Source organism: Tasmannia lanceolata, unplaced genomic scaffold, assembly GCF_043159265.1.
Source record: "Tasmannia lanceolata isolate RefF3 unplaced genomic scaffold, GAP_Taslan_0.1 ptg000029l, whole genome shotgun sequence".
Lineage (NCBI taxonomy): Eukaryota > Viridiplantae > Streptophyta > Magnoliopsida > Canellales > Winteraceae > Tasmannia > Tasmannia lanceolata.
Window position 1 is genome coordinate 7,178,735 of NW_027518706.1, and position 21,398 is coordinate 7,200,132.

A 21,398-nucleotide genomic window follows, 5' to 3' on the forward strand; every position below is an offset into this window, starting at 1 on the left:
ATAACTACGCCCTTATCAAAATAAAATTTATATATCAAATAATAAACATAATATAATACAGAAAACAATGAGTATGGATATGAGCAATACTTTTCTAGGCTAGAATCATTTAATGAGGTGAAACCTGTTGCCAGCCTCTAAAGGATCTATTCATTCTTTTATAATGTCTTCTCTGAATTTGGTGAGAAAGCATTTAATTAGTGCAAGTGACCTGAGAGTAGCTTCTCAATTACACAATCGTCTACTGGGGTATGAATTTGCAGTAATTTATTGTCATGCTTTGATCCAAAAGAGGCAAGTTGCAAACTTTCAAAGTCAATGTTTGCTGCCCACACAGCCCATGAGTTGGGTCTCCAAGATTATTAGTTTTGTAAACCTTCAAGCAACAAAAAAAATTGACAAAAGGTCATGGAGGAGAGAACTGATTGTGAGTCCAAAACTGATTTATTGGACTCAAAATTAAACGTAAATTTGCATCAAATAATCAGTTTTGGAGTCACAATCCATTCTCAAAATCCAAAACTAAAAGGGCCTTAGACCCGGAGAGATTGGTTTCATCCCAACAATGAGATACAACATGTCTCATTCACCAAACCCGTTCTACTTTTCTAGCACATTGATGTTCTCCTTTGTTTTCTCCCTTAAAAAGAAATGTAGTATTGGATAGGAAATTTATGCCAATTATCTTGAGAAAGGTTGTTAATGATGTCACTGCCCATCATGTTGCCTGGTAAAGCCATATCAATTGCACCACACTCATATATGGAGCCTAGTGGAGCCAGTGGCCCACAGGATATGATTAGTTACATACTTTCCCAAAGCACATGATTGTATGGAGAAAAAAAGAAAGAAAGAAAAGATTAGTGGTCTCAGTTTCGATTTGATGAAGGGATAGTGTGATTTTCACAAAGATGTTTTATTATAATGATATTATGCTCAAAGGAAAAGAGGGGAAAAAAAACAAAACAATGGAGAACTGAAGTGAGTGGGTGGGGCACAAAATATTATCTATCGATATATAACCTAAAATTTACGGAGAAATTATATGATGCCCGACCGTTAAGTCATGTGAAGGTGATACTTCAAAAGTACCACCCTTGATATTTGATCCAACAACAACATCTTAAAAAGTGGGCCGCCTGTTGGATCAAATATCAAGGGTGGTACCATTTTGACGGTACTTGATGATCGGGCACCATATAAAAACTCCAATTTACGAACGTATAAACTTTCTATGTGACTATGATTTTAGTTATGTAGGATGCATGGTGGTTCCATGAATCATTCATGAACATAAGTTTCATTCCATCTTCCTCTTGAAAAGAAGGCTATCCTTCTCAATTTCAAAGCCAATTCACACACCCTTCGCCTTGTAAAATTAAAGATTTTCTACTAATCTTGATTGCTTACAATCTGCCGTTAAACAGTAGTTATATAGGGCACTAAAGAGATAAATTTTGAATGAGAAAGATAAAGATGGAAACATACTAATCTAACGTATCCAACACATGTAGTTATTCTCCTAATCTAATCAGTTATTCAAACTACCAAATCAATCATAGTAACAATCCAATAGTGAGATCTCTCACACTCTAGCACGCCCGTTTAAGCGTATGTGAATTGAAAATCTACATATGTTTGATGACGATAAAATTCCCCATTTTAGAAATCTAATCAAAATATGCTAGCTGGAGTGCACACTGTCTTAGGTTGATTACAGACATCCACTGATGATGGTAATTGATGCCAACTAGAATCCAACGGCAATGTCCCCTCACATTCTACATCTTTTTTACAACAATGCCTACCCTTAATCAGTATATATATATATTATATATATGAGGAAAATGATTGTGAGCTTGAAGCTCATATAGCTTATATGAGCTTGAGGGCCCACATTGTTAGGATGATCCAAAGCATTCATTTAAAAGGCCCTTACATAGATAGGATGTGTACAAAAAATCAGCTCCATAGGATCATCCTAACCCATCCAAAAGTGGAGGGCAAAATGGACAGACACTGTTTGCCACAAATCTGCCCATTTTTGCCCTCCGCTTTTGGAGGGGTTAGGATGATCCAATGGAGCTGATTTTTGGGACACACCCTATCTATGATGGGGCCTTGCAAATGAATGGTTTGGATCACCACAAAAAATGTGGGACCCATGTGTTTGGGCCCTCAAGCTCATATAAGCTATATGAGCTTCAAGCTCACAATCATAAGGAAATAGTTTGTGCATGGCTGCACAAATCATAGTGGGGGCCACATTTTTTGGGAGATCCAAAGCATTCATTTGGAAGGCCCTTCCATGGATAGTGTGTGTACCAAATATCAACCCTATAGGATCATCCTAACCTAATCAAAGTTGGAGGGAAAATGGACAGACACTGTTTTTGCCCATTTTTTCCCTCCACAAATGGCTGGGTTAGGATGATCCTAAATGGCTGATTTTTGGTACACACCCTATCCATGGAAGGGCCTTCCAAATGAATGCTTTGGATCCCTAAAAAAATGTGCCCCCCCATGGTTTGTGCAGCCATGCACAAATAGCTTATCTGTGCAGCTGCACACAAACCATTATATATAGCAAACGGTTTCTGCACACGTGTAGATAAGTTATCTACACACTAGCTTAAAATACAGTGGAGGCCCATATTATTTGGGTGATCCAAACCATTCATTTGATTGGCCCTCACATAGATAGGGTGTCAACAAAAAATCAGCTCCATAGGATCATCCTAACCCTTAGAACCGTGGAAGCAAAAAATGGACAGATTTGTGAAGGTTTATACACGTCCATTTTACCTTCATAAATCGGAGGGTTGGGATGATCCTATGGAGCTGATTTTTTGTGGCCACCCTATCTATGTGAGGGCCAATCAAATGAATGGTTTGGGTCACCCAAACAATATCCTATGGAGCTTAAAATACAGGGGAGGGCATATTGTTTGGGTGATCCAAACCATTCATTTGATTGGCCCTCACATAGATAGGGTGACCACAAAAAATCAGCTCCATAGGATCATCCCAACCCTACGATTTGTGGAGGTAAAATGTACGTGTATAAACCTTTACAAATCTGTCCATTTTTGCCTCCACGGTTTGAAGGGTTAGGATGATCCTATGAAGCTGATTTTTTAGGCACACCCTATCTATGTGAGGGCCTATCAAATGAATGCTTTGGATCACCCAAACAATGTGGGCCCCCACTGTATTTTAAGCTAGTGTGTAGATAACTTGTGTGTAGAAACCGTTCTCTCTCTCTCTCTCTCTCTCTATATATATATATATATATATATATATAGGAAAGGGTTTCTGCACACCCATGTATAGCTTACCTGCACATGGGTGCAAGAATAGGGTAGGGGCCCACATTTTTTGGGGTCCAAAGCATTCACTTGGAAGGCCCTTCCATGGATAGGGTATGGCCTAAAAATCAGCCCCATTGGATCATCCTAACCCTGCCATTTGTGGAGGGGAAAATGGGCAGAAACATGGACACACAGTGTCTGCCTATTTCCCCCACCTTTGATTGGGTTAGGACGATCCAATGTGGCTGATTTTTGGGCCACACCTTATCCATGGAAGGGCCTTCCAAATGAATGGCTTTAATCCCCACAAAAATGTGCCCCCATGTTGTTTCTGCACTCGTATGCAGGTAACTTACTTGCACACGTTTAAAGGAACCCTTCTCTCCCTCTCTCTCTCTCTCTCTCTCTCTCTCTCTCTCTCTATATATATATATATATATATATATATATATATATATATATATATAAGCCTCCCATTCGTTACTTTTTGTGGACCAGCAAAGGTGGACTCGCTATACGAACCAATGGGAGGCTTTATAAGGCACTAAAGAGCAGGGAAGTTCTCTGCGCTGCAGGACAGGAACACTTTTCTCTCTCTCTATATATATATATATCTATATATATAGAAAGCTGAATGTGGTAAGCTGGGGTGGCGCCACGTGGCACCCCCACTTCATTCCGAAATTTAAAAACGCTTTAAGGGAATGTTGCACACCGTTTCACACGTATTCCTCTATCACACGTAACCTTAATAAAGTATCTTTTTCCAATAAACATTTAACGCAATAAAGTTTTCCAATAAAGAGTCCCCAAAAAATAGTACTTTTTCTAAATTGATTTCATCTAAATTGCAAAATACGCATTTAACGCAATAAAGTTTTCCAATAAATATTTAACGCAATAAAGTTTCACAATAAAGAATCCGTAAGATCATAATTTTTTCTTCTGATGCACGGGACTGCAACTAGTGTGTGTGTATATATATATATATATATATATATATAGGGCGATGATATTGTCACCCCCCCTAAATTACGCATTCGCTCCCCTTTTGGCTTGATTTGACGTCAAAAAGCTTTAATAAGGGGGGCGAATGCGTACGAGGGGGGGTGACAATATCATCGCCCCATATATATATATATATATATATATATATATATATATATATATATATATATATATATAGATAGAGGTGACACCTTAGGAACTCTATTCTCTCTCTATATATATATATATATATATATATATATATATATATATATATATATATATATATATATATATATATATATATATATATATATATATATATATATATATATATATATATAGAGAGAGAGAGAGAGACTTGACCTCGTAATAAACAAAAAGAAACTATGAAAAAGACAGCCTAGTTCAATGAATTTATGTAATTCATAAATGCAGAAAGTTGAATGACGAACTGCTACAGTATTTCAAACTTTCCAATAAAATAATATCAATCATCCCCTCCCTGGAGACAAAGTAGGAATTATAGCCCAACCCAACCTTACCACCCCAACTTCCCACTCTTATTCCAACAGAGTTCCTTTACATTTCCATCACCAAAAAGCTCACAAACAGTAACATTCCTACATATAAAAAAATGCTATATAGTTCATTAGCAAGAACAAATGAACACTACTATGTTACAATATGAAAGAATAGCTACCCACATCCAATCTGGTCAAGTTCAGTCATGGAGGCAGTCCATTTGAAGTTCCCACTGTGGCGAAATCATTAACAGTAAACCCAACTCTCTCAAACTTCCCTTTGACAAAATTCTCCCTGAACTTGATATAATCCAAGCAAACAAATGGCTTGTAGATCCTTGGTTTCCCTTCTCCCACCACTTCCTCGGGTGCGCAGATCACTTTTTCATCCTGAAAGCACCAAAAGAATGCGAGGGAAAGCCGGTTCATGGGTCGCCTCAAAACGACCCTATGTTCAGATGATCTTAACCTTCCATTGCTCCAAGCCTGCAATAAATCACCAATGTTCACAACCAAAGTCCCTTCTAATGGATTTATATCCATCCAATTACCCTCCTTTGTTTTTACTTGAAGCCCTCCAATTTGATCTTGATCAACAATCGTTATACAACTCATGTCAGTATGCATCCCAAGCCCTTCGACGTCTCCGTCTTCGAAACTCTTTGGTGAGGTGTAGTTGATTATCCTCAAATACCCATGACAGCTACTGAATTCAGGTTCAAAGTACTTTCTTTCAAAACCATCTCCCATACTAATTAAGAGAATTTCAATAATCCTCTTTGATAATTCTTCCACTTTGCTTCCATATTCTTGCAATATGTCACTGTGAAACAAGAGAGAGAATGTTAGTAAACAAAATACCACATAAAATAACAGTAAATAGAGGCTGAAATAGAGGCAGAGAAATGTGCTGGGCTTTCTCAGGCTCCATTGGTATTGGAGACGTACTCCACTGAGGTTTAGCGAGCTTAGTGACTTGTGTAGCCTTAGTGAGCTTTGTATTTTGTTTTCCCTTTCATGGTTGTATTCCTCTGATATCTCGATCGATAGGCTAACCCCTGGGTCTCTTTTCATTGCAATAAAATTCTTTGCCATTCAAAAAACAGTAAATACAGTGAATTGGGAGGTTGAGGAGTTGATTTTCTTACCAAAATTCGGGTTTGGGTGGATCGAAGAGGACGTTGGTGGAACTCTTGGTGGAACCAAAGAAATCCGGCCCGGAGATTCGAAAGCTTTCGAAGAACGGGGAGGCTATGAAATGGGGAGTGTAGGTTTTGAGAGCTGATGAGGGTCCAAGCTTGAATTTGGTGTGAGAAGGGAGGCTGAAGAGGAGGTTAGAGAGGGAGTGTAGGTTGTTGAAGAGATCTTTTGAGATGCCATGGTTGGTGATATGGAAGAAACCCCATTCATGGCAGGCCTTAGACAGGGAGGAGAGAGAGGAGGGGTCTAAGGGTTGGGAGAGGTCTAAGATTGGGAGCTGAAGAGATGTATGGGATTCAGACATTGTTGGTTAGAAAAGGAAGAGGAGAGAAACGGGTGTTTTGTTTTGTGGGTGATAAATGGGAAATTTATGACTAGTGGAATTTATTGGCTTCTCAAGTTTTCAAGTTCCATCTTTTAAATTAAAGAACCCAGATATTTATATGTATATTAGTGAATAGTGAGAGAGATGGTTTTAGGATATTTTGGGTGTATAGAGAGATGGTTTTATGGATATTTTTGGTTGGAGAGAGAGAGAGAGAGAGAGAGAGAGAGAGAGGATTTTTGGTAGTTTATGAGAGCAAAGTCAATGAGAGGGTCTGGATTTAAGGATATTTTGGGTGTATAGAGATGTTATCAAGGATAATGAGAAGGTCTGGATTTAAGGATATTTTGGGTGTATAGAGATGGTATCAAGGATATTTTGGGTGTGTAGAGAGTTGGTTTTATGGATACTTTTGTGTGTGTGTGGAGAGAGAGAGAGAGAGAGAGAGAGAGAGAGAGAGAGAGAGAGATGGTTCTAGACTTCTAGGGATTTTTTATTCTCTAGATAAACATTCTATCCTTATAAAGTTCCATCTTTTAATGTAAAGACCCAGATATTTAGAGAGAGAGATAATTTTGAAAACAAAGTCAATGAGAGGGTCTGGATTTAGTTAATTTGTGGGTAAAAAAAGGAGCAAGTGGCAGGAATGATGGAGGTGTGCTTCTCATCTTGACTTTCTTAAATTCTGTTATACATGGAGTTTTGAGCTTGGATTCTTCTGGAAAAAAAAGTTATTCAGAATGAACAGACCCCCAGAAATATTCAATAACACTAAACATTTAAAAATACTGAGCTTGGAAGAGATTGTCTTAGACATCTACATCAGTGGACAATCATTTCAATTGCATTATCGAGAAATGCTAATGAAATGTGTTTACCAGCCCTTCATCTTAAGGCCAACTTCACATTACACTTGATTAAATTAATTTTTTTGAAATTTAAGTATGTTATCATAATAGTTTCTCTTATTAGACAATCCTAATCATCTATTCACAAATAATCAAATATGGAAAATTCTCAAAAAATAAAATAAAATGGGGGAAATTATATATGATATATTAACTTCATAGTTTTGATAACGACACTTTTCTGTTTGTTTTATATTTCTCTAATTGGAAGATAAAATTCTTTTTGGATTTCTAAGAAGCTATCTAATGAACAATTTATTGAAGCGTAAAGTACATAAGGAAGTCTCATTAACAAAATCATATTATTAAAACTCAACTAGGCAACTTGTAGCATATAACTAAAACTCAACTAGGCAACCTGAAGCTTTGACCACTCTGATTCATTTAACAATCTAATGACATGTTGGGCAATTTCTATAATAAAATTAAGTTTTACTACTTATATTCGAAAGTTTGCTGAAATTACCTGTCAGGTTCGCTTTTCAATGTGTCAGCATCACAATCATGAGAACTTGTCTCTCTATGGGCTTTTGCATTCATTGCCAAAATCCAATCAAGTATGGGCCCATATGTCTATGGACTACATTGATAGACTATCCATATCCAAAGGTAAGCCCAAAATTTTTGTAGTTGTTGGAGACTCCTTTTCCTCAATCTAAACCAGCTAAATCTTCTATTCTTCTATCTTTTCCCAACAATGAGTTCTCTTCCTTATTCTTTCTTACGAAATGTTGTCCACTCAGCCATCGTAGTTTCCAGGAAGAAGGGAAAAGGCGCAAGCAATGGCTAGGAATTAGCACATACCAGCTGTGGAAGCTACAACAGAGTGGGCTTGCAAGGACGGCTGATGCAAAAGAATGGAGAAATGTTACGGCGCTAAGTGGGGTCCTGCCTTGTTATGAAACTAGGTGGGACCCAACCTGGTATAGGACAGGTTTAAAAGCCTGCATGAGCCTTTACTAATTAGGTAGGGGCGGGGATGCTGGCTGGGTTGTTTGGTTGGGATTTTGCGGACTCCTCGATGCATATATGTTGCTCTCCTAATGTGTTCCATCAGCTCTAGAGCTTATGGCATATTGGTTAAGTATCTAATATTTGGCATTAGAATAGCCACCAGAGTAACCACCATGTCACGTGTTCGAGTTACGAAAGGAGCAACTTACATAAAGGACTACCTAGGAAGGGCTACCTAGCAAAATTCGTGTTGTTTGTTGGGCATCCTTGCCCATGTTTATTCCCCGAGCCAATGCTGTGTAGCGTGAAAAGATTAGTCATAAATATAATAGGGGGGTGGCCCAGGGAATAAAAGGGGGGAAATATATAATTTCGATCGACATGGCCATTATATAACTAAGGCCCTGTTTATTTAAGATTATGAAAACCTATTACTGATTGCGAAACTGATTATTGCACTCAAATTTAAATGTAATTTTGAGTCCAATAATCGGTTTGGAACTCACAATCGGTTGACATAATCTTAAACGAACAGAGCTTAAGGGCATGTTTGACTACCATGATTTTTTTTCGTGGAATATTAGCTTACCCAATGGTGAGGACTGAGGAGAGTGGGAGAGGGATAGATACAAGAGGGATTGAGTGGGGAGAGTGTAACAAAAGCCTGAAAAAAACAAGGAAACAAAAAACTCCTAAAAATTTTCCTTCTTTTTTAGCCATTTCTCACCTGCTCCTCCCACTCTCTCACCACTTGAGAAACTAATTTGTCATGAAAAAAAAAAATTCATGGTTGCCAAACATGATCTGAGATATGTGGTATGGCCAAAATTTTCAACAAATTCTTGTAACAAAGATACTTAATTTCGGATCTTAAGATGTGAATTCAATGGACATGGTTCGGATCCAACAGAGTACCCAAATCCTGACCTTTGGATCCATCGAACAGTCTGGCTCCATTAACACCACCTAGCTTCCATTGTAAACATGCAGTGACTGCAAAATATTGAAACATTTCAAACTCAAATGGGGCATTATAACAATTGGATCCTGTGGAATATGAAGGGTTCAAAGGTCTGTCACACAGCTAGTGATTTAGGAAAATATTCTTTCTGATAAAATAAAGAATCAAACCTGTTTTTTTAGCCATAAATAGCATAAATCACAAATCCAACATGAATCAAGTCTTCGACAATTTCAATTCTCACAATATCCATTGCCCCTCTTTTGCTGGCTTTAGCTTAATTGATCTCCATTGACCAACCAAAAATGCTGGAAAGCTTTGAACTGAGCCTCGTCCCTGATCGTATAAGTAAAAGGTGTTTATATTGATTTCTAACCCATGAAGAAATTGATCTCCATTGATCCAACATCATTCCCATTCGATTGTAGATGGAGGCTTTGATGTAATGTCTTGAACGACTCGATTTACACCTCTGACACTATTGCAAATCTTTCGAGCCACGTCATCGAGGAACTTATGCTCAAAATAGTACCTAAAAAGTGTGCAATGAAAAAAAATCAAAGGAAATACAAAAGAAGTTAGTTTTGCAAAAATTGTGCTGGTGATTGAAGAGAGATACTAAAAAGCTTCTTCTATTTGAATTGTGGGGTATTACAGTTCATAAACCTATTGATGGAACAATGGTACATGAGAAGAACATGGCTCCTTTTTCATCTAAAAAATAGTCCGGAATTATATATTGTATGGTGTAACTTTTGGCACAGCTAATTATGAAGTTGCTGGACAAAATATAAGTGCTGCCATCATCAATGGTTGTAAAATCCATGGTCATCCCATCATGTAGCTTTAATGCGTGATGACTTACTACATTACAGCATTTTTTTCCTGTTTTGAATGATAGAATTTTTATTAATAAAAAGAGAGACGACCGAGATTGGTCAATAACAGACAAAAGAAGCAGAAACAAAAAGAAACAAGAAAAAGCCAAAGGGTGACAAGTCAGGGTAGGAAGTATAAAAAATTCCAAGCTAGCTCGGGCGACCCCCATCCAGGCAACAATCTGCCTCACTACGTTACAGTGTGTAAACAAAGTTGTTAGAAAGAGAATCAAGAGAAGCACTACACAGGCCCTCATTCGCCAACTTCTCCGCATGAGAATTTGCTGATCATTTCATGAAAAGCTAAGGATGAATCAGCGAGCAAGCACAGATTCCGTATTTCCAATATTACATCAACTAACTCCCAAAGGACCTGAGGCTTCGTTCAAAGCGCAAGCTAAGGCACTTCCTGAATCTCCTTCAACAATAAAGAGGGCCAGACGAAGACTTAGCGAATTATCTTAATCCGTATAAGAGAGCTTCCACTTCATTTGATTTATGAGAAAGAGAAAAAAACAAAAACAAAAACAAAAAATAAAAATAGAATAAATTACTAAAGACCGCTTCCGTTACACTTTAAAGAAACAAAACTGCAAGGAATGCTAATATATCAGAGAAATGGGAACATAAGCATTCCCCTCATGTATACATACCAGAGAAGCAGGATTCGTACCCAGAGTTGGGGATTCGCGAATCCCCGAATCGCGAATCCGAACCGTGATTCGATTCGAATCCTCGATTCTGGGGAATCCCGATTCCCAATTAATGAAAACTCCGATTCCCACTTTATAGGAACCCCGATTCCCAGGCGATTCCCTGCGAATCCCCAGCGAATCCCAACTCCCCACGACTCTCAGCGAATCCCCGGCGATTCCCCGACGATTCCCCGGCGATTCCCGGACGAATCCCCATAGACTCTCTGGCAAACTCACGATTCCCGCTTCCCACCAACCCAGGAGCTTTCGAATCCCGCTTTCGAATCCCGAATTGAATCCCGCTTTCGATTCCCGCCTTAGCAACCTTGATACATACATGCATACATACAGTTGGGGATCTAAAATTAATACATCATAAATTTATAATCTCTCATAGCTTACTGTTCAGATCAGGAACCATCACTGTTCGGGACAGACTTGTTATTTTATCAAAGTCTCGTCATGGAAAAAAGGTTATTAATTCGGCGCCGCACATGCATAGGAAAGATGTTAGGAGTTAGGACCTCCCTGAAATAAGTCTCTCTCTCTCTCTCTCTCTCTCTCTCTCTCTCTCTCTCTCTCTCACACACACACACACACACACACACGACTCATGACGAAAAATGAAGACTAGATAGTATAGATATGATACCAATTGATGTGGGGCAGCTGGGGAAAGGGATATCTGTCACGGCTAAAGTGAAGGTTTGAGCTCAGGTCATAGCTGAATAGGTTATAGAATTAAAGACAGATGAAGGGAATAGGTTCTTCGGAGGTTCTGAGATAGTAAAATAGGGGTCAAAGTAGTCTGTTATGACAGATCTAATATATGCAACCGATCTGGAAAGATCTGAAATCTAAGGTAATTATGACAGATCAAAAGGAGTATGAGCAAGGATCTCAGACGTGGACTAGGGCTGAAGTATTAGGATTTTGGTAATAAAGTTTCAGGTTTAAGGCCTGACAGAAGTATTCACTGGGAACAGGTAGGCTGAGATTTAGTGGACTGCTGCAGGGCTGAAAGGGCGCAGTTACAGGTTTTAAGTAATATGATCCTACAACAGTCAAAAGAGGTTAATATGGTGGATTTTTAAAGGTGTTGGTCAGGTGTATGATGATGGCTTTAGGCTTAAAGAAAGGACTGAGCCTAACAGTGCCTTTAAGGTCTCGTCTGTAACAGACGTAAAGAAAGAAATTTTTAAGACAAACAGGAGGTACCTAAGAGGGATATCGTTCGCTATCTTAGTTCAATTCTACATAAGGAAGGAGAGATTGAAGAGGATGTTAACCATAGAATAAGAGCAGGTTGGTTGAAGTGGAAGCTTGCCTCAGGAGTTCTGTGAGACCGTAAAATCCCTACCATGTTGAAGGGCTTATAAGACAGCTGTGAGGCCAGCCAATGCTGTACGGCTCAGAATGTTGGGCCACCAAGAAGTGGCATGTGCATAAGATGAGTGTAGCGGAGATGCGAATGCTTAGATGGATGTGCAGCCACACAAGGTTAGATAGAATTAAAAATGAAGACATACGTAAAAAGGTGGGGGTGGCACCAATTGAAGAGAAGATGAGAGAGCACCGCTTAAGATGGTTTGGACATATACAACGTAGGCCTTTGGATGCTCTGGTGAGAAGGGGTTACTCGTGCCAAATTGATGGAGTAAAAAGAGGTAGGGGCAGACCGAAAACAACTTGGGTAGAAACAGTGAGGAAAGACATGATAGCTAGGAACATAACGAAGAACATGACCTTGGATAGGATAGAATGGAAGAAAATGATCCACGAAGAAGAACCCAAGAATTAGAGCCGGGTAGATTCCTCCTTCACGAAATTTTTCTAAAGGATTCATTTAGCTGACCCCAACTAGTTTGGGACAAAGGCTTTGTTAAGTTGAGTTGAGGTTACGTATTGTGCGGGCTTACGGTTGGGTAAGAGAGAAAAATTTTAACATGTTCCTGAATATGTAATTAGGTAAACAAGTTAAAGCAAAAAGGTAAGATGTAAAGATAGTTGCAGTTTTGAATAGATGAAGATCGATGGGCTGCAGGTTGCAGTTGTTAAGGGTTCTTGAATTGCCATGGGACTGTAAGTAAGGTTAGGGTAGATATGGGTATAGGACTGAATTTCCCTAACAACTTTAAATTTTCTTAATGAATCTGTAGGGACTATTTAAAATGCTTATAAGTCCAAATTAAGGTATTTACGAGGTTTAGCTAGGAAAAGAATACTACCCCAACCCCACCCAACAAAATGACTCAGAAGACTTAAATAACACTAAAAAAAGAGAAAAGGGATGATGAACACTCCACATATGTCAGGGGTTTTTATGAGAGGACGAGAAAATAAAATGATCAAAGCAATAGGAGACTCACCAGTCTGCAGTCATTCCATCCGCACTTGTAACAGCTCTGAGAGCAACCACATGAGAATGAGTTCTCTGATCACCTTGTACCCCAACTGATCTTATTGGCAAAAACACCGCAAAAGCTTGCCAGATAGAATCATAAAGTCCAGCGTCCTTGATCGACTGAATGAAGATCTCATCAACCTGGAAAAACATTCAGCCAACATCAATTCCAGTGAAAATAGGAACCTATATTTCACCCCGTAAATATGAACCGAGCAAACCTGGCGTAGGATATCCAAGGCATTTCCTTCAGTAACATCGCCCAAGACTCGTACAGCAAGGCCAGGTCCAGGAAAGGGATGGCGCTTGAGAAATGCTTGAGGAACATTCAAGATGCTTCCTAATTGCCGCACCTTTAATAAAATGTAGCCAAGCAACAATAAAAAAGAATTACAGCAAAATTGAGAATATATAGATGCTAATCTATGTCACAAATATCGTTCTTGGGAATTTCTCGGCTAGGGAAAATCTCGGGATATATTTATTTTTTTATTTTTTTCAGGTTTATATCGGGAAAAACTATAAAAAAAAATTATTTAAAATATATAATTATATAAAAAATATAAAATAAAATATTGGGATAATATCATGATATTATAGTGATATTTTATGATAAAAATGAAAATATCGCTATATTTTTAAAATCTCGGGATTATTTTGGGATTTTGTCGATTTATCAAAATGTCGTGATAAAAAACGCGATATTTTGAAAATATCGGAGATATTTGTGACATAGATGCCAATAGGACTAAAACACACAATTAGACGAACAGACATAGATACACATACGGGTCTCCAATATGCTAGGTTTAGGGACAAACCTCATCTTTAAAGAGGAGCTTCAGTGGTTCAATTAGCTTCAATTTCATGTCCTTGGGAAGCCCCCCAACATTATGATGACTCTTGATGGTGTGGGAATGGGTTCTCCCACTTCCCGGTGGTGGACATGATTCAATCACATCTGGGTAGAGGGTTCCTTGAACCAAGAACACGGGCTTTTTACCTAATTTGTGCTCTAATTGTTGAGCAAAATCATCAAATATGCAGATAAATTCCTTTCCAATAATTTTTCTCTTTTGCTCAGGGTCTACAACACCTTTCAGCTTGGTAAGGAATTGATCTGTTGCATCAACACAAGTAACCGGTAAATGCATGTCGCTTTCGAAGGTTGCCATCACACGTTCTCTCTCCTTATACCTAAAGAAGAGAATTCTTATCAGAACTCAATCAGCAAAATCAAAAAATGTGTGTGCAATTATTTGAGTCTGTAAACATTTAGAGGAGGTGTTTCCTTGCATGAGCAAACATCAAGCAAAATAGTAGGGTATGTTTATTCCAAGGGATTTTCTAAGGTCCATCGCAAAAGGCATTTTGAAGATGGTCTGTCGCATGTCAGACCAGCCACCTCATGAATGACGACAAAATCTGCAGAAAAGTGAGCCTCTGTGGCTGGTCTGACATGCAACAGACCATCTGCGAAATGCCTTTTGCGATGGACGCTAGCAAACCCCTTATTCCAAAGTCCAAACATAATATTAAATTTCGGATTTCAGCCGGGACCGACAACGAAAGAACATTGATTTGGTGTTGGTCAATATTTCAGTTTTTATTTTTTGCTTTTTTACAAAATTTCCACCAAAATTTCAGAAATTTAAACCGAAATTTAATTTAATTTTTTTAACATTATTTCGGCCAAAACCGAAAATTTTTAGTTTCGGACAGGTTGTGGCTGGTACCAACATTTCAATCCTTGATTCCAAAGCATTGGAAAATATGCCAAATTCTTTCTGTTCATTAAAAGGGATTGTTTTCCGAAAGAACAAACTACCAATATTACCTCAATAAGCCATTGTCAACAAAAACACAGTGAAGCCTTTCTCCAATTGCCTTGTGAACAAGGGTAGCTGCAACTGTGGAATCTACACCTCCAGATAATGCACAGATGACATGATCATTGGGTCCAACCACGTCTTGGACCACTTTAATTTCCTCTTCTAGCACATCTTGCATTTTCCAATCAGCAGAAACTCCGCAAACATTGAAAAGGAAATTGCATAGTGTTTCCATTCCTCGTGTTGAATGTGTCACCTACATAGGATTAACTACAATCACCATCTATGAAAACAGAACGAGACTGCATATTTCTAAATATTCTTCAGCACCAATCTTAACATAAAAAGAACCTTAACCATTCTTATAAGCTAGGAGAATGATAAGTGGCACATATCACAAATACATCAAATGTCATTTTTTGTTTATTTATTCAAAAAAAAAGAGAAAACAGAGCATAATTAATGGAAACTAATATAAGATGTATCCATTTAGGGTGGATGATTTAATTAAAACATTCATGAAAACATAAATTTACATATTGAGGCAGAAGCACAGTGGTATGTCTCATGTTAGAGGAAATTGGCATATGTTTAAAAGAACGAATGATCAACATAAATATGGCTAACTGGCCACCTATATTATATGAAAACTTGATATAAGAAAACTATAATGATTTGTGAAGTCAACATAAAGGGATCTCGACCATAGTATTTTAACATCGTTATGATGCAGAAACAAAGGGTGAAGAAACTAGAAAAAGGAAGTCTCAGGGTTGAGATAAAAACTATTGGATGCATGGAGATAGGTAAAAACATGATCCAATTCAACACAACTAAGATGTCTAAAACACAAATAGTTTGAAAAAAAGGTTAACTATGTGATTTGAATGCAATAAGACAGATGAACAACCCAGATCCGAACTGATTGTGGAGTTGGAAATAAATACATTACACATTAGGAACGAATGAAAATATCTATTAAACCAAAGATTAATAGAATAACAATGGAAAAAGAATATGATTTATGAGGAGAAATACATAAGTAAAGAGTAGAGAATAGATTTAAATGCATGAGATCAAGAGAATAGAAAATGATAAATATGTTAGCATCACACAAACAAAACCCTAGGCATTACACATTAGAGGGTAGACATTAAATCCACAATTTTGCGAAGATTAACAGAAAAGTTGTTTTCATTCATTGTCTATTTTTCGATGGCAATGGGGCTTACATGCAGACTTCAGCACGACTTCTAGAGACATCTAGATTTGGACTCTTTTTTTTTTTGAATGGTTAGGTTTTGATTCATAATAACAAATAAAACCCAAACATGTAGGTCCTATTGACTAAAACAAATATAAACCCTAACTTCATGTAACTTCACAATATAAAATAGCAACAAAACAAATCGCGGACCATGTGGGCCCCACTACTAACAATTATCTTGCTAATAACTTCTAAAAAGAACATATAAATGCTAAGAAAGCAAAAAATCTATAACTGCAACTAAGCTAATGTGGGACCCATGTAGACTGGCCTCCTTATTCTTGGCAAACATTTCCATATTTGAACCCTTTGCTATTAAAAAAAATATGGATTGTATTGCTTAAATAGTCCTCCACCCTTATTAATCTTCGATGCTTTTCAAAACCTAATGGTGGTTGTTGTGGGCCCCACTTCATCATGACTTTCAAAACAAGAACTTGGGCACGTTGCTCTCTTTTATGACTTCGGCTGAACATGTTAAACCGTTCCAAATCATTTATCTCCAGCTTGAAAAAACTTGACCCAGTCAAGTAAATAGAATGATCGAGGTTATAGAGATCGCAATTAAGAAGTTGGAATTCTTCGGCAGTGATCCGAGTACAAGCCGATAGTGGTTCTCATTTCCATCCAACAAGGTACTTCTGATAACCAATGCTTCTAGTAGACATAATCTACTTTCGGCTAGGAAGTAGAGGCAAATGAACAACTAGCTCATTGCTCTCTGTAGCACTATCGGATCCATTATTTTCTTCATTGACCATTTAGTAGGAATATAGGGTTTGTTCTTTCAATTCTAAATATGAAAACTTTACATCACAGCCATCCACCCTGTCATGATGTTGTCTGCATTTGCCTAGCTTTTTTGCATGTTACTTTTATTTATCGAAATCCATGGGATCATTTGGAAAGTACAATTCGAAAAGGTCAGCAGATAACTATGATGGATGCAGTTTACCCGCAATGGTTGGAAAACAAACTCTGGAATGTGAGAGAGAAACTGAATCCGACGCACAACTACTATATGTGCTAAAATATGGTATCGGACTCCAGCTCCTTGACTTTGGTGGGCTTCTCTCATCTTGATTATCAGTATCACCAATCATAGACAAGGTTTTCTCAAAGCTATATAAAAATCAGATGATTTGCACCCTCCCTGAGGGATGATGAGATAGGAAAGAGGAAAGAAAGTTTAGAGGCAGAACACTGTCAAGGATGACGACAGAGAAGATGTTTGCAGTCATGGAAATACCAAAATTATGACTCCAACCATGAAGCTAACAATGATGGGATGAATGGTTAGACTAGTGCAAGTGACTTTTGAGACCTTGACAAACAACAAAATAGAGACATACATTGATATCAGGGGCCATATCATACTGAATAATGTCACACATCGTTATTTATATTACATTTTTTCAATTTTATTATTGCTAGTTTGTAATTTGAGATAACAGTGTTATGTTTTGTACTCTGTATTGTGCAATGGCACTGTTTTACTTCGTAATTTTATGCAGTTGATTTGTCTTTGTAACAAGAATTGGAAATTGAATGGGAGTTAAAAAGCTGTTGAAATCTTAAAAGCATGGTCTCTATGTACTTACGTATGAAACTCATGCAATGAATTTTATTTTATTTTTTTGTTCATTTTGAGTTTTGCCTATAGTCTGCCTCTAGTTCTACTCAACTCAACTAAGCCTTTGTCCCAAACCAGCTGGGGATCAGCTAATGAATCCTTCAGAAAATTTTCATGAGTCTGCCTCTAGTTCTGCAGTAAAAAAAATACAAGACTGAAGACACAAAATTCAGAGTTTCCACTTCTGATTTATCAAACCTTCAATGGATTTCAACATCGCATTCGACTTCCAAATCATAATACATTCACAAAAAAAACAGAGTTTTCATAATTAAGGCTCTGCTTGGTTGCAAGTATTTACCTAGTAGATTAGTGGTGTAAGTAGTAAACAAGGAGGAGACAAGAATTGGATTTATCTGGAACTTACCACATTAGTGTTTGGCTGTCAACCGTGTAGAGTAGTGGCAGGGGTGTCATCACCAATATAGAGAGACAAGAGATAAAGAGAGAGAGTGCATCATTCCCTAGAAATTCAAGCAAAATTCCACCTTTTTGTGGTTTGGGGCTGGATTTCATAGGGAGGGAACACAGGAGACACATCAACGTATATGCGATGATTAATCAGGAGACATCCGTGGTAGTCTCCAGGGATTTGAATGCTATATTGGCAACCAAACAAGGAGTTTTGCCGAAGTGGCACCCAAATGGCAAGCAAAACCCCTAAGCTATCCAAGCTTTTGTGCAACCTAAGACACCCTCATAAATCAACTTTAAAAAAATTAAAAATACCCAATTAAAATCCACGGTGTGTACGGCCAACCCAAAAAAAGAGGGGCAACATGTGAGGGGGAGTGTTGAAGTATAAATGATTAAATAGCACCAACTCTAATGGCTTAAGTTTTCGGAGTAATTGGTTGTTTCACAGGCTTCAAAACATAAAACAGCCACACACAAAAAACACAGATTTTTCATAACTAAAAGGAACACGTAAAAAGAAAGAAAACCAAATCAACTCAAAAATTAAAATTAAAAAAAAACCCACTTAGCTCTAGTTCTGCAGTACAAAGTTCTGCAATTCTTTTTTTGTCCATTTTGGGTTTTGCCTATAGTCTGCTTCTAGTACAGCAGTACAAAGTTACAAGACTGAAGACACAAAATTCAAAGTTTCCACTTTTAATTTATCAAACCTTGGATGCATTTCTACATCGCATTCGACTTCTAAATCACAAAACATTCACACACAAAAAAACATAGTTTTCATAACAAAAAGAAACAAAAACCAAATAAACTCAAAAAATAAAAATAAAAAAACGCACTTACCTCATATAATGAAAGAAAACCACGGTTTTAAATTTCGGCCAAAATTTCAGATTTCCACCGAGACGAAACGAAATTCGCATGAAATCATTTTTTTTACAGGATTTCGCAAAAATCTCAGTAATTTCCACTGAAATTCGCATGAAATCATTTTTTCAACTCAAATTTTTTTTAAAAAAGACCCCAATTACCTCAGGATGATAATTATAAAAATGTTTAACACAGTTAGTAAATGTTGTTAACAAAATATGAGCATAAAATTCATTCCTTCAAAATAAAATATTGTTTTAGTTAGGGAGTTTTAGAATATTATTCCTAAATAATATGTTTGTGGTTAACCTAGAGGGATATTATCATAATTTGAATCCCCCCACTTAGTAAAAATCTAATAAGATTGGTTCTAGTTTTTTTTTTTTTTTTTTTTTTTGTGGGTAAAAAATAAAGTTAAAAATTTTCAAAAAAAAATTCCTTTTCAAACTTAAAGATTAAAAAAAACCCAATTACCTCAGGATGATACTGAAGCCCATAAAACCTCCCCTTAGGATTTTCAATCGCGGCCACCGCCCCTTGCTGACTCCTTGCAACAACCTCAAACCCAACAGGCAATCTTACCACCTCATCACCATGACTCATCCAAACAATCTCTCTCTCATTCAAACCCTTTCCAAACAAAACACTCTCTCTCTCCACAACAATCTCCATCCTCCCATATTCCTGACAATCCCCAACCCTAACTTCTCCTCCAAGTTTCTGCACAAGAAGCTGTAACCCATAACAAATACCCAGAACAAATACGCCATTTTTTTCGGCGTATTCGAGGAATCCGTCGGGAAATGACGGGGAATTTTGGGCGTGGACGGAGTGGGGCCCGCCGGAGAGGATTACGACTCTAGGGTTTAGGTCTGAGATGGATTTTAGAGGGGAGGTGCCTGAGATACAGAGGGAGAAGATTGAGAGTTTTCGGATGCGGCGGGTTATGAGGTGGGTGTATTGAGAGCCAAAGTCTAGGATTAGGACTAGGTTGTTGGATTTTTTAGCTAGGGTTTCCATGGAGAGTTTTTTTAGGGTTAGGGTTAGGGTTTGGAGGGGATTTTGGGTTTTTCTTCTGGTTTTGGTCTTGGGTTTTTTTTGGGCGGTAGGGTTTTAGAAAAGAGGGGTTTTGGGAGGCTGAGAGAAGAAGGGAAATAGGGATAAAACAGGAATTAAGGAGAGTAAAGAAACTAGGTTTGATTTGGCGGGAAGACCTAATTTGGGCATAATCTGAACGGCTAAGCAGAATTTGGACAAGAATGTCAAATCTAAGACCGTTTGATCATGTATAAGATTACGAGGCTTTGGGATCCAGGGGCAAAAGCCAGGAAGGCTTAGGGGTTTTGATTGGCATTTGAACGTAAGTTAGTAAAATCTCTTGCTTGGTTGCCAATATTGCATTGAAATTCATGTAGACCGTTAAGATGGGGAGTTTGGGTTTCTCTTCTTATTCTTACTTTCATTCAGATCTCTTATCGGTGGAACCGAAATCGGAGCGCTCTTCTTATCCTACTTAGTGTCTCGGTCATGGTTCATTTCAAATCCGACCGTCCATTGGAGTGCCCTAGTAGGTGTCCTACTTACATTCTACAACGTTAAAATTATCTGAAGAGGGCAAGCTTGTCCCGTAGCTATGAGGGGGAGCCACAACGACGGTGACGCAGTCAGCTAGGGACTTAGGGTCAATGGTTAGAGAAGGAAGAGAAGAGGGTGACTCGAGACTTGATAGAGACAAATGAAAATAATACGAAAAATAATAAAAGAATTGTTCATAAAAATGCATATGACTTATTTCTACTAAGATATCCCTGAGATAACACTATTCGAAGGGCATTTTTTTGTAAAATAGTATAATAAAATTGGATTTAAGACTGTCCCACATGCTTTTGTTAGTTGTCCGGATCCAATCAGTAACGTGTCTAGGTCCTGTCCGATAAAGGTCAGGTTCGGGTGGTCCATCAGACCGTTTGGGTCCATTGGCACCCCTAGTGGCTGTTGTTCTTCTTCTTTTCTGGTTGTAGGGTTTTAGAAGTAAGGGGTTTTAGGAGGCTGAGAGAAGAAGGGGATAAAGATTAAAATAGAAATTGAGGAAATAAAAAGGAAAAAGACAAGGAAAAAAAAAGAGGTTTTAATTTGGCAGAAAGACCTAAATTGAAGAGAATCAGAACGTCTATGCAGAAATCACTTTCACGATCAATGGTAAAAGTAATTTTTGTTTGGATCAATGTATCT

At 37.8% G+C, this 21,398-nt stretch overlaps 2 protein-coding genes across 2 annotated transcripts; both read right to left on the reverse strand.

Moving 5' to 3' along the window:
- Window positions 1–4,860: 4,860 nt before the first annotated feature.
- LOC143859061 (gibberellin 20-oxidase-like protein) lies at window positions 4,861–6,405 on the reverse strand. The gene is made up of 2 exons (XM_077369734.1): window positions 5,971–6,405; window positions 4,861–5,645 (listed from the first exon to the last, which is right to left on the reverse strand). Exons 1-2 carry the CDS (start codon window positions 6,324–6,326, stop codon window positions 5,027–5,029), a joined length of 975 nt encoding a protein of 324 aa, XP_077225849.1. The 5' UTR covers window positions 6,327–6,405; the 3' UTR covers window positions 4,861–5,026.
- A 2,835-nt stretch (window positions 6,406–9,240) lies between these two features.
- LOC143859060 (GMP synthase (glutamine-hydrolyzing), putative / glutamine amidotransferase) lies at window positions 9,241–20,601 on the reverse strand. Its single transcript, XM_077369733.1, has 6 exons — window positions 19,641–20,601; window positions 14,985–15,235; window positions 13,969–14,344; window positions 13,369–13,500; window positions 13,113–13,288; window positions 9,241–9,702 (listed from the first exon to the last, which is right to left on the reverse strand). Exons 1-6 carry the CDS (start codon window positions 20,184–20,186, stop codon window positions 9,579–9,581), a joined length of 1,605 nt encoding a protein of 534 aa, XP_077225848.1. The 5' UTR covers window positions 20,187–20,601; the 3' UTR covers window positions 9,241–9,578.
- Between the last annotated feature and the right edge of the window lie 797 nt (window positions 20,602–21,398).